Below are 13,486 nucleotides of genomic sequence, written 5' to 3'. Positions count from 1 at the left end.
AAACCAGTCCAATCGGCATCTTCGCCCGGCTTATAAAAATACCTCTTTTGTCAGGGTTCCCCTGGTAATATTCATTACTTAAAGTGCTAAATATCACGCTAGTTGGTACCATCGTTTCAAACATGAACAACCTACAGACTTGGCAACACTGGTTGGAAGTATTTTACACCACAGAGCCGTAATTCACTGACAATCTACACAAAATCGATTGTAAAATCGCAGGCGATTCTTTGTCGATTCTGAAAGTGATTTTGTGGAGCTTGTCGGTGGACTACGGCTCTGTGAAGTAAATGCTGCTCCACCTGAACCAATGTTGCCAAGTCTGCGGTTGTTTTTCATGTCCGCGGGTTGAAGCGACCCCAATACCAATAACGTGATATTTAGCCCCCTAAAATGCGAGATTCTTACCAGGGCAACCCTGCTAAAAAACGTACATTTTAACTCTCGGGATGCAATTTTTATCGGGAACCTCCCTGGAAAAGCGTGGATTGGACTAAGTTTTGACTGGTTTTGAGAAGCAACTGGGCGGGATTTGTTGTGAAAACCTGGCAACCCCCTGATCTTAACGCACGTGATGGAGATATACTACTAATTACAGGAGCGTCTTTACTGATGAGATGCGCATGACATCACATTCGATTTTTTGCACAGCCCTAAAGCACACTTACATCTCAAAGGCTCAGGAAAAATAACAGCATACTCAGCTAAGTCTCCTTTAAATGTGTCATGTTCATCTCAGACGTTTCTCCTAATATTCTTTACACTCATTACAGGACTGCAGCGCACTGGGTGTGTGTGTGTGTGTGTGTGTGTGTGTGTTCAAACTGTTGTGTGTGTGTGTGTGTGTGTGTGTGTGTGTGAGGAATAACCCCGTGGGTTTGTGTTTATCATAGAGAATCTCATTATATAGATTATGTGTGTAATGGAGTGTGTTCATAGACCAGTGAGTCTACAGACACACACCAGCACAAGATGAACATCACACACACACACACACACACACACACACACACACACACACACACACACACACACACATACTATCACGCACTATCACAGCTCCGGCTTTCATCACAAACTAGTATATATCAGCTAAACTAGTACTTAACAACTGAACATCACTGACTTATAATGTTGCTTTGAGCTGGTGACCAGGATGGTGGCAATGGTTAAGCATCTTCTCTTAACCAGCTAGTAAAAGACTAGCATTGTTTGTCTAAAAACCAAACCTTTCAAATTAAGGTGATCTAAACTGGTCTGAGATTATTATTTTTTTAACCAGGAAAAGATGAAAATGTGAAAATATAAATTATGAAATACAAGCTATAATTCTAATCAAACATAATCTGATCATTAATATGGAGGGTTTTTTTTAATAAAATAAAATAAAATAAAATAAAATAAAATAAAATAAAATAAAATAAAATAAAATAAAATAAAAAAAACATTTGGAGTAAATATTTTTCAAGTCACAGAAAAAGAAATGCATAAATAAATATACACTCTAAAAAACACTGGGCTGTTTCAACCCAACTTTGGGTCAAATATGAACTAAACCAAATTTTGGGATAAAAATTTAATTTAAAAAATTAACCCAAAAGCTGGGTTATACCATATTTGACCCAAAGTTGGGTTGAAATACCTAACCATTTTCTTTTAAAGTGTGTGGTTACACAAGTTAAGCTGGTTTAAGAACAATTATGATCTTAACCAGCTAACAAAAAACTAACATTTTACTTAATTTGAACCAAATTCATGTTTGTATGAGGTTTATGTTGTGTAAAATTATAAAATATATTTTAAACATCATTGATAAGGCAATGTTGTTGAACCATTAGGGAGGTCATGCTTGCCCGAGTAAATCCACACACTAGATTTTAGTTAGCCATCTCAGCCTCACAGTATCTGTCAAAAGCCACTTTGTGATTACAATTCAAAGAGCGTACCTGACAAGCGTTCATTTCTACTTGAGAACAAAAGTTGGAAGTTGAAGTTGTGTCTGAAATTTTAACCAACTTTGTGCAGAACACACACACACTTAAACGGTTTCACCGGCGCTAAAGTCCTTCACCTGCCTCTCTCCTGAAGTGATGGAGTCATTGTGGCAGAACCATTTGGCCACACACAAAACAAGAGAGGCTAATCAATTGACCTCAATTACAGCACAGTATCACCGGCGCAGCAGCCAAGCCAGCGCAGCGTTTATTTCTGACTAACTGCTTTTACACTCTGCTCAACGCCCAGGAAAATCACGCGATCATATCTTCCACTATTCCACTCATAATGAGATGATGAAGGACACAGAGGCTTAGAGTTGAACAGAAGCATCACGAAGGCATCAGTTATGTTAAGTTATGTGAAATCATTTGTAACTTATTCATAATGAGATGATGAAGGACACAGTTGTCCAGCACTTAATATTTATCGCAGGCAGGATAGACAAGAACCTCACTGCGTTATTAAAAGTACTATGCTTTATTAAAATATAATGGTGGAAATCTATTTAGAGGGAGATGACATCTAGACTTTAATTTATATTATATTTTTTTCTTTTTTTATTATTATTTTTTTTTTTTTTTTTATTTTTTAATTTATTTTTTAATTGCTTTATTAATAATTTAATATCATAATCTATATATCTTATATCTATATATATTATATATATATCATATATATATATAGTTTCTAAACTTCTAAATATTTAGGATTATTATAATGCTCATATATTAATAAATGTGTGGGGCGTGTGGTGGGTGTTTGTGTCTTGTGTCGTGTGTGTGTGTGTGGTGTGCGAGAGTAAATCATGTAAGTTATGGTGTATGAAAATGTAACAATAATGTAAGTTATTATAAAATGTAAAAATTTGAAAACAATTTACATTATGTATAATATTATTTCTTAATATTTTTCTTTTAAATTTAACAAAAATTACAATCGTTAAAGTAGTGAAGTCTTACCAAAATTTGTACTCAGTTTAATGAGTATCTATATATATATATTTACATATAATAAATCACATTAAATAAAAATATGCAAGATACAACCCAACCTCTATTAATTTCCATCTCTTTTGTCAAAATAGAATTTTGTACATTAGAATTTACATTAAAAATATGATTTATTTGTTATAATATAATATTTTTTATTTTATAATTTATTTTTTATATTTTGTTATTGTTTTTTTTTTTGGATTTTCTTATATTTATACATTTAATCAAATAATAACCAAATAAAAGCATGCATCAAAAATGAACAAATTGCATTGACTTCTGTGCCTATGTTTAACATTGTCTGCTAGTTGGACAGCAGAGTTTGTGTATTATTTAAATGTTTATTATTTAAAATTATTTACAGGATAAAACCACCTAGCAACCACCCAAAACACCCTAGCAACTAAAAAAAGAAGCAAACTAAAGAAACACTTTGCACCTTTGATTGCAAAACCACAGAGAAGCTCCAAAAATCTATTTTAATGTACAAGTAAATTATTATTTAGTCACTCATAAATACAAATTAAGCTGTCCGCTGTGGTTTATGAATCTGAAATGATGAGCCTCACTGATCACTATCTCTGCAAAGTCATTGGGTGATATGACTGGATATACAGTAGAAGCGGAGGTTTATGATTGGTCGATTAGTGCTGTCACTCACCGTAGTGTGGAATGATGGCCCAGGCCATGGCTGAGGCGTAGATCCCGCCCACCATCCAGAACATGCAGAGCCAGCTCAGGTGTTCCCCGCGCTTCTCACGGGCCAGGAACTCCGCAAAATATGAGAACACGATGGGAACCGCACCGCCAATCCTGCAAAGGATTGTGGGAATCCTTATATATATTTAATATATATATTTAAAATATAACATTTGCATATAAGATTTTTTAAGTGTTTTTAAAAAGACATTTCTTCTGCTCACCATTGCTGCATTTATTTGATTAAAAAACAGTGATACTGTAAAATATTATGACAATTTAAAACAAGTGTTTTCTATGTGAATATATTTTAAAATGCAATTTATTTCTGTGATCAAATCTGAATTTTCAGCATCATTACTCCAGTCTTCAGTGTCACATGATCCTTCAGAAATCATTCTAATATACTGATTTGTGGCTTTATATTTTTTTTGTAGAAGCCGTGATTCTTTTTTATTTTTCAGGATTCACAAATGAACAGAAATTTCAAAGAACAGCATTTATTTGAAACAGAAACATTATAAATGTCTTTACTGTCACTTTTGATCAATTTAATTTGTCCTTGATGAATAAAGTATTAATTTCTTTTCTTTCTTTCTTTTTTTTTTTTTAAAAAAGGCCCAGATGAGTCTTAATCAAATCCGGTATCATTAATGTCAATCAATAGCATCATAAAACCTATACTTAGAATTTACCATTTTACTTTTAACATTCATGTCTGCAGCATATTTCTATGGTTATTAGAGTGGAAACAGGTTTTGCATCTCATTTTATATATACACATATTTAAAGTTTAAATTTATATATATACATCTATCTATCATTTATTTCTAATTGAATTTTTGTAACATTATGAACACTTTTGTAACAGTCAGATTTGATCAATTTAATTCATTTTTTAAAGTATTTAAGTTAAATTCAGCACAGCTTCTTCTTTAGTAGTTCATCTGGCTATTTGTGAACACAGTCTGTTGCAGTCGGCTGTGAGTGTGTGTTGTGAGTGTTTGTGGTGGTGATTGAGTCTGGGTTATTTGGTCTGGTGTAAGTGCAGTGGTGGAAGCTGAAATTCAATTAGCAATAAACCCTCCGCTGTCCCTGACTCGCTCTCGCTCTCTCTCCTCTTAAGTTCTGGGTCTGTGCCAGGAGGTTAAAACAACTGTGACATTGCAGAAGAGCTTGAAGAGAGACAGAGAGAGAGGAATGGACTGAGAGTGAGTGTGTGACGCTCAGAGCCGGTGTCTCCGTGTGTGTGTGTGTGTGTGTGTGTGTTCAATTCTGTGTTTTATCATAGTTGTTTAGTCAGATGTGGGATATTCCTACCGTCCTGAAGTGGTCCAATACTCGGAAAATGATTCAAAGGAACAAAATGTCAGTGCTAGCATTTCTTTTGCACATGTACCATTATCTGAAAGGATAATTAGCAGTGTTTTACACATATCTAAAAATCTGCAACAGATTTATTTATCATGAAATGTTGGAACCTAATGATGCATTTATTTGCTTAACAGTGAATGTTTATTATTACACAAAATCATATATCAATATCACATCAAAATCAAAGGCTGATTTCAAGTCTGGTCCAAATAATCGAGCCCAACACGTGAACATTATAAATACCATCAGTTTAATATTAAAAGTCACTATAAGTCAGTTATTTGCATTTTGACTCCCTGAAGAGTGAAACACTGACGCTTTCAAAACATTTGACTTCCTATTAATGAGTTCAAAAAGTGGGAATGCTGGGAAATGGGCAGTTTATTGCTATTCTTTTACAGTACAGAAAATGCATACATTTAAATGTATAATATTGTATGCGTAATAATTTAATTCTTTAAAAATCCCATGCATAAATAAATGCATGCTTAAATTTAAACTTCATATAACCAATGCAAATTGATTGCACCAGGATTCTTTAATTAACACTGAGTGTTCCTGACTGAAATCCTGAATGGACAATTATTCAAGCATTTGGTAGGTTCATGTACATTCATCCCAACAGAATTTAAAGACAGCAAATGCTCAGTTTGAATGGCTTCTGGCTCTGCATTTTTACTTTGCATTTGACTTTTTTGCACTTAATGGTACAGAAATGATATGCTTCACCTTTAAGGCGAGAAACTACAGGAAAAGCCTTTTTTTCCCTTCTTTCAGACTAGTAGAAAGAAAACATAAAAAATATGCATTTAAGTCTTTATTTTATTGCACTTAATCTATATGAATCTGCAGATTTCAAAGCATGGATTTTCAGCCTGGCTTTATTCCAGTGTTATTTTAGTATCATCGATAAACTATTACAGTTTCTGTCAATATTTTGAAATTAGATTTTATTTTTAGATTTTCTGTTTGACTTTAGTTTTAGTTTAAGTTTCAGTAATTTTGTTGTTTTTGTCATTTTTATTTATATTCAGTTATGTCCATTTAGTTTTTATTAATTTTTATTTATTAGTTTTAGATGATTTAGTTTTAGTTATTTTAGTACTTCAATTTAAACGAATTGAAAATGTGAAAACTGAATTAAAATAAGTTTTATTAATATTTTATTTCACTTAACATTTATTTTATTTCAAGTAACAAAAATGCTTTGTTATGGTTTTAGTTAACTATAATAATTCTGCTTTAAATGTATGGAAGTATAGTGTGTATTTAATTAGATAATGCCTCATTTGCATATTTAAACATAACATTTCAGAAAACGTTTATCTTTATGTAATCAGCTGGGTAAATTTGGTGATATCTATTGCTTTCGACCCAACTTTGGGTCAAATATGGACAAATATGGTTTAAGATTTTTTATTAAATTCTTAACCCAAAAGTTGGGTTAGTCCATATTTGACCCAAAGTTGGGTTGAAACACTTTTTAGAGTGTAGTTGAGTTTGAACTCTATTGTCTTGTCTTAAGAACACTCTGAATGACCTTTCCCATACGTCATCGGTAATCTTTCCTCACGGTGCGGTTAATTAACCCACAGTCATTAAGTACAGGAAAGCTCATGAAAGCAGAAGACGGATGGACTATGAACTCACCCAAACCCCGAGAGCATCCTGCAGAAGAGGAAGGTGCTGTAGCCCTGAACGAAGGACGACAGGAAGGCGAAGAAGCCGTTGACTGACATACACACCAGCAGACACTGACGTCGACCCACCTTATCTGACAGACCGCCCCAGAAGAACGCGCCCACCATCATTCCCAGATACACCACACTGCCTGCGGACACACGCCGAGGAGGACTGTGAGCTCACCATCACAGGAAACCACATTACACTTCACACACACATGAGAAACGCTGACAGCACGGTGTGAAACAGCATATACAGAGAAAGTGTGTGTTTCAGGGTTACTGTAGTCAACTAAAACTAAAATTAAAACCATAAAAAAGCATTTCTATTACTTGATTTGAAATAAACATTTACTGAAATAAAATACAATATATGAAAAACCTTTATTTCAGCTAGTTGCCAAGGCAACATTTCACATTTTCATTCTCTTTAACATGATGTAACAAAGATGAATAAAAACCATATAGACACATATATATATATAAAACGAAACTAAAAATGACACACAATGAAATTACTAAAACTTTGTCCAAAAATAAAAGAAAAACAGAAAATTTATAAAGGAAATCTATAATTTATTAAAATATTAATAAAACACTATAATTGTATCTCAGTAATACTAAAATAACACTGGTATGTTTGTGTCCCATCATTATATGATGATTTAAGAGACCATTCACTTGATTTACATGCTTAACGACAAACAAACTTAAACTCCGATGTTTTAAAAGACATAAAAACATTAAAAAAATATATAAAACAACAAAAAAATTATGATTTTTCAGAGCTCTTCTCAGTTGTCTTAAGTATCATGTTATTTTAGTATTATTTATATACTTATTTATTATTAGTATTATTTATGACTTATTTATTAATATGAATTAGTTTTTATTTTTAGACTTTTAGTTTAAGTTTTTATAATTTTGTTGTGATTTTGTTAATTTTTTTTTCTAAGTTTCTTTAGGTTTTTCATCTAATATATGTTATTTATTAATTAATACGCGCTTGTCTTTTTGCAGTTTTTTTCTATTAAGCTTTAATTTATTTTTAATTTACTACTTTTAATTAAACTTACTTATTTCAGTACATTCCTGAAGTTTTTCCATCTAATATTTGTATTTTGTTTTATTTCAGGCTCATTTCAATTAAAACATGTTGATTTTTAATAGTTTTAGTTAACAATAACAACACCGGCTTTGTCTCAGATGTTTCTCATGCAGTTTCTCTGGAGAAATAAAAACAGACAAAAGTGAGACAGTACAGTAAGAGTACAGTAAAAGCTCTCACATGAATGTTGTTGAGATCTCATGAGAGATAACTGTTTTTTTTTTAAACTAAAAAAAATATTTTTTGTGAAGTTGTAAATAAAAGAAAGATTTTTTTGCAGTGCATCTTTTATGTTCGGCAGAAATAAGAAAATCATACTGGTTTTTAATGACATGAGGGTGAGAAAGTGATGACTGAACTTTCATTTTCAGGTAAACTGTCCCTTTAAGAAGAAAGATTAGCTAAAAAATGAAAACTCATTTGCTCATCATCAGTTATTATCTAATCACGCTTATTTTGTTTAAATCCTGATGAGGTACACAGGACTTTTAGTTACTCAAGATGAACAATGCTTTAACAGTAATGATAATAGGTGTATTTCATTGTTCCTTTTGTGAGTTAGATGTATCTACACTAATTCAGTCCAGAAAACACACACGCACACACTCAAATATGCCCGTAATAAATCCAGTCCTGTCCGCTCACTCGAGAAACGGTAATAAAACCCTGATTTATGTGGTAGTGTGTAAGTGAAGCCCAGCTCTACCAGTGGAAACCCCGAGCCTCATCTCTTTCTGTCTCTCAGTGTGTTTGGTGTTCTCTCTGTGAGTGTGTGTTATCTTCCTGTGCAGACGTGACGGGACGCCCCGCTCATCTATTACTGTCTGACAGCACTGAATACAGACCTTTACACCACCATCAACAAAAGAACTGATTTCAGAAACACACATCCACACTATTACAGTCAAGTGAACACACACACACACACACACACACACACACACACACACACACACACACACACACACACACACACACACACACACACACACACACACACACTCCACACACACACACACACACACACACACACACACACACACACATATGTGACCCTTAAGTCTTAAGTCTCTGGAATATATTTGTAGCAATACCCAAAAATACATTGTATGGGTCAAAATTATAGATTTTTCTTTCATGACAAACATCATTAGGATATTAAGTAAAGATCATGTTCCATGAAGATATTTTGTAAATTTCCTACCGTATATATATAAAAACCTGATTAGTAATATGCATTGCTAAGAACTTCATTTGAACAACTTTAAAGATGATTTTCTCAATATTTAGATTTTTTTGCTCCCTCAGATTCCAGATTTTCAAATAGTTGTATCTTGGCCAAATATTGTCCTCCTAACAAACCATACATCAATGGAAAGATTATTTATTCAGATTTCAAATGATGTATAAATCTCAATTTCACAAAAATTGACCCTAATGACTGGTTTTGTGGTCCAGGGTCACATATATTAATTATTTTGAAAATTACAAATAAAGTTTATAATCAAGCAAGATAAATAAATAATACATAATAAAAATAAAAAATACAAATATATGAATTACACACTGGTGCAGCTCTAGATTACCAGTTCAACTAAACCTGCTCTCCTAAACAAGCCGCGAATGGAGCTTCATTGTGTCTTTTTCAAACCTGAACTAATTCATCAGTGGACTGTGCTGGTTTATCTATTGGGGAACACAGCAGCTCGTGTCACTGAGGCTTGAATAAAGAACGAGGTTATTCTCGTTTCAGGTCAGGACTGAAAACATGAACCCGTTTCAGCTCATCAAACGGTGAGAGGCTCTTTAAGAACCAAACATATATGCTCAAATATGGGGCTTCAGCTTATTAAATGTGCTTTTTTTGTAATATCATACACAGAATGTTCCTAAATGGTGCAGAAATAACTAAAAATCTATTTTTCCTTCATATTTTCTCTTTCGCTGCGCAATCTTTCCTCTCATGTGTGATTATGCTGGTGAATTGAATCTTTATGTTAAAGCTCTTGTTATTAATTTCCCAGCATTCAGTGAGAGTAATGAGCTTTCCTTTTTCTTTCGTTCTCTCTCTCGGTCTGATTTCAGCTCAGAGAATCGCCTGTAATTCCCCTGATCCTGTCAGAAAATCCCTGCGGAAACCTGCGCGAGCGACAACCAGAGCGAGACGGAAAACTCCAGACACGGGAATATGGAAAATAGGGAGTGGAAAACGAGTCATGTACTGTCAAATACGATAAGGTCAATGTGTGTTTAATGGGTAAGATTCATAACTAAATATGGTCTGATTGGCTCGACCAATCAGAGTGCAGAACAGGACGAGTGTGGGCGGGCCGGACGTCCTGTATGTTTTAATTACAGAAGCTCTGGACAGATAAAGACTAATCAAGCATGATATTTGTTCGGTGCTGTAGTTTCTCAGGCGATGACTGAGATCTGATCTGTTTGTTCAGACAGTGTCGTCAGTATCTGCTGTATCTACATCTGCTCTGGTTTTGACGTGAGTGTCATATATATATATGTACGTCACAACTTGGTTGTTAAAAACACACAATGAAGAAGATGAAGATTCAAAAGTCTTTAATAATCCACACTGAAGAGAATCCATAAAAGGCAGGCAAACTAAACACAACCAAAACACTGATGACACCAGACAAACTGAACCGAAACAAGAGGAACTTTAATACACAGAGCCAACCAAGTTAAGGACGAACACCTGAACAGAACGACACCAGCAACTCAGAAACCATGACAACTGAGGATGGAACTAGAACAAAAGAAAACGGAAACTGTATCGAAACAAATTAAATAAATAAAAGTCCATGAAAATTAAACTAGATCAAACACTTGAATATCTGTTACAATATACTTTTCATTAATTATTTAAATGAATACACCTAACAATAATAATTGGTCCTAACTACATATTATTATTCATTATTATACACTAATAGTCTGGGGTTTTTAAGGTTTTATTATGTTTTTGAAAGAAGTCTCTTCTGCTCACCGAGGCTGCATTTATTTGGTCTAAAAATACAGTAAAATGTGAAAATTTATTACTATTTAAAATAGCTATTTTCTATGTGAATATCTGTTAGAATATAATTTATTTCTGTGATCAAAGCTGTATTTTCAGCATCATTACTCCAGTCTTCAGTGTCACATGATCTTCAGAAAACATTCTAATATGATGATTTGCTGCTCAAGAAACATTTCTGATTATTATTCTATTATAACTGTTTTTTGAAAACAATTGTGCTGCTGAATATTTTTGTGCAAACCTTTTTTTTTCAGGATTCTTTGAAGAATAGTATTTATTTGAAATAGAAATCTTTTGTAGCATTTTATTTTTGATACATTTTTTTCAAGATTTTTTGATGAATGGAAATTATTTATATAGTATTTATTTGAAATAGAAATCTTTTATATATATATACATATATATATATAATATATATATATATATATATATATATATATATATATTATATATATATATATATATATATACACACACAACACACACACACACACACACATACACACACAACTTGATCTGTACAACATCTGATGTTGCTGAGGCTGTAGTATGAGAGAGAGAGAGAGAGAGAGAGCAGTAAAGCGTGAAATCAGAAAATGTTGGGCATATTACAGACGCCTCTCAGGGGTCTTTTCAGCAGAAGAGCGTCTCACCTCTCAGAGTTCATTCTGCTCATCTCTCCATCACTCCATCCTCTCTATCTATCCAACACACCAGCTAATGGCTGCGCTGAATCACCCACATCACATATTTCTGTATGTATTCTATTTAAAAAAAAATGTAAACCTCGGGGACTCTTCAGTTATTTTTGACGGAAAATTTTAACTTTTTTTTTCTTTTCTTTTTTTTTTTCTTTATTGGAATGGTACAAAACATGGTAAAGGTTTTGGCAGTTGTCATGTGAACACACAAACATTAACATGGTTCAAAATGGTTAAATGGTCCTGGAAAAAAGTTAGACTTGTATTGTTCAGAGTCAATGACTGCATTGGAAATGTTTGCTACTTCACCAAAACAAAATCTGACTGAATTTATTTGTGATATCAACCTCAAATTTGGAACACAGCTGGTTTAGATTTATGACTTTGATTTAATTGCAGTTGCAGAGTAAAACATATTTTGTAAAATATATATTTCATGTAAAAAACAATATATATATATTTTTTAATACTTTTTTTATTTAGCATTATTTTTATTTTTTTTTTTTATTTTTAATAATAATAAACTTCTATAATTTTTGTTTCTCTTCAGCAAAAATCCCTTGTGAAAATTAACCATGGTTTAATTAAAAATAAAATGAAAAAAAAGAAAAAAAAAAAAACATGGTAACCACAAATTAACCATGGTAACCATAGTTTAACCATGCTATTTGCAGTAAATTGGTAACCAATATAAAAAAAATTTAAAAACATGGTAACTACTTGTTTACTATAATAAAATCATGGTTAATTTTCGTGAGGGATGTGCCAAGTGTTTTCTTTAAAAAGAGACCAAACTTCAGTCTGTGCTCCAAAGCATTCAAGATTTACCACAAATTCAAGTTTCTAAAGAAATTACAATTCCAGGCTCAAAAAGAAGTAAACAAGTAATAAATGGATCATAAATACAATTTAGTACCATAAAATCCCCAAAAATACAAAAAAACATTATCAAACTAAAATATACTACATTCATTTCATTGAAATAAAAAAAAAAACTCAGTAATGTTTGACTGCCACACAAACTTCACAGAGGGTTAATAAACGTCTGCATGATCTCTTCATCACACGCGTGTTTCACGGTGAAATGAGGTAACATGTACTTTCGTTGGCATCTGTGATTGACAGCTCTCTTTATCCGGGACTATGGAATATCTCCATCCACTCCACTTGCCGTCTAATTGATCGATCAGAGTTATTGATCCGACCGCAGGCTAACAGAGTGTGTTTTACATGATTGTGTTAGTTCCTGTTGCTAATGCGCGCCTGTGTGTGTGTGTTTCTCAGCGTTATCGTTCCAGCATCATCAGGAGGAAAGAGTCGTCCTGTGCGACGGGCACAAAGAGGACAGGAGGAGGAAAAGAGCGCGTGATTACAGAGAGAGAGAGAGGGTGAATAAAGCAGCTTTACTGAAGGGGAAGAAGAAGAGGAGAATGGAGGAAGAAAGATAAGATATAATAGAAGCTCTGCAGCAGGAGGACAAATGAATAGCGTCTCGCTGTGGCTGTGAAGAGTCGTTTCTGAGCCTCGCTGTTCATTACCTGCTGCTGAAGCTAGTGAGCTGCCGACACACGCTGCATACTAACTCAAACTAACCTCCAGACACGGCAAACTACCTACAGAAACTGCACTCTTATTTGAATCTGTCCTTTCTTGTTTTTTATGAAACGTATATGTAGTTACTTCACTCAACTCGAATGTTTTTCACTGGAATTCCTTACAAAGAATAAAAGTATGTTGCTTTAGGATTTGACTAGCTTGTTTCCACAACAATGCATTGAATTATGGTGGTTAATCAGCGAGTTATGTCGTTGTACGGGAAACGCAGCCCAGGTTGATGTGTGCGCACGCTTACAAGGAACTTCTCCCTTTATGACGTCATGCAGGAGCATACTCAA

General features: G+C 33.4%; 1 protein-coding gene across 1 annotated transcript in view; it reads right to left on the bottom strand.

Annotated features, from left to right (window-relative positions):
- Positions 1–13,486, bottom strand: part of LOC109059230 (synaptic vesicle glycoprotein 2C-like) — a 40,489-nt gene that overhangs the window by 15,876 nt on the left and 11,127 nt on the right. Inside the window, 2 exon segments of the mRNA XM_042711358.1 lie at positions 3,652–3,803; positions 6,714–6,894. Coding sequence (XP_042567292.1) covers positions 3,652–3,803; positions 6,714–6,894 — 333 coding nt within the window.

The sequence above is a fragment of the Cyprinus carpio genome, chromosome A21, assembly GCF_018340385.1.
Source record: "Cyprinus carpio isolate SPL01 chromosome A21, ASM1834038v1, whole genome shotgun sequence".
NCBI lineage: Eukaryota > Metazoa > Chordata > Actinopteri > Cypriniformes > Cyprinidae > Cyprinus > Cyprinus carpio.
Note: the sequence above shows the minus strand (reverse complement) of the source record. Positions and strands in the feature narration are given on the sequence as shown.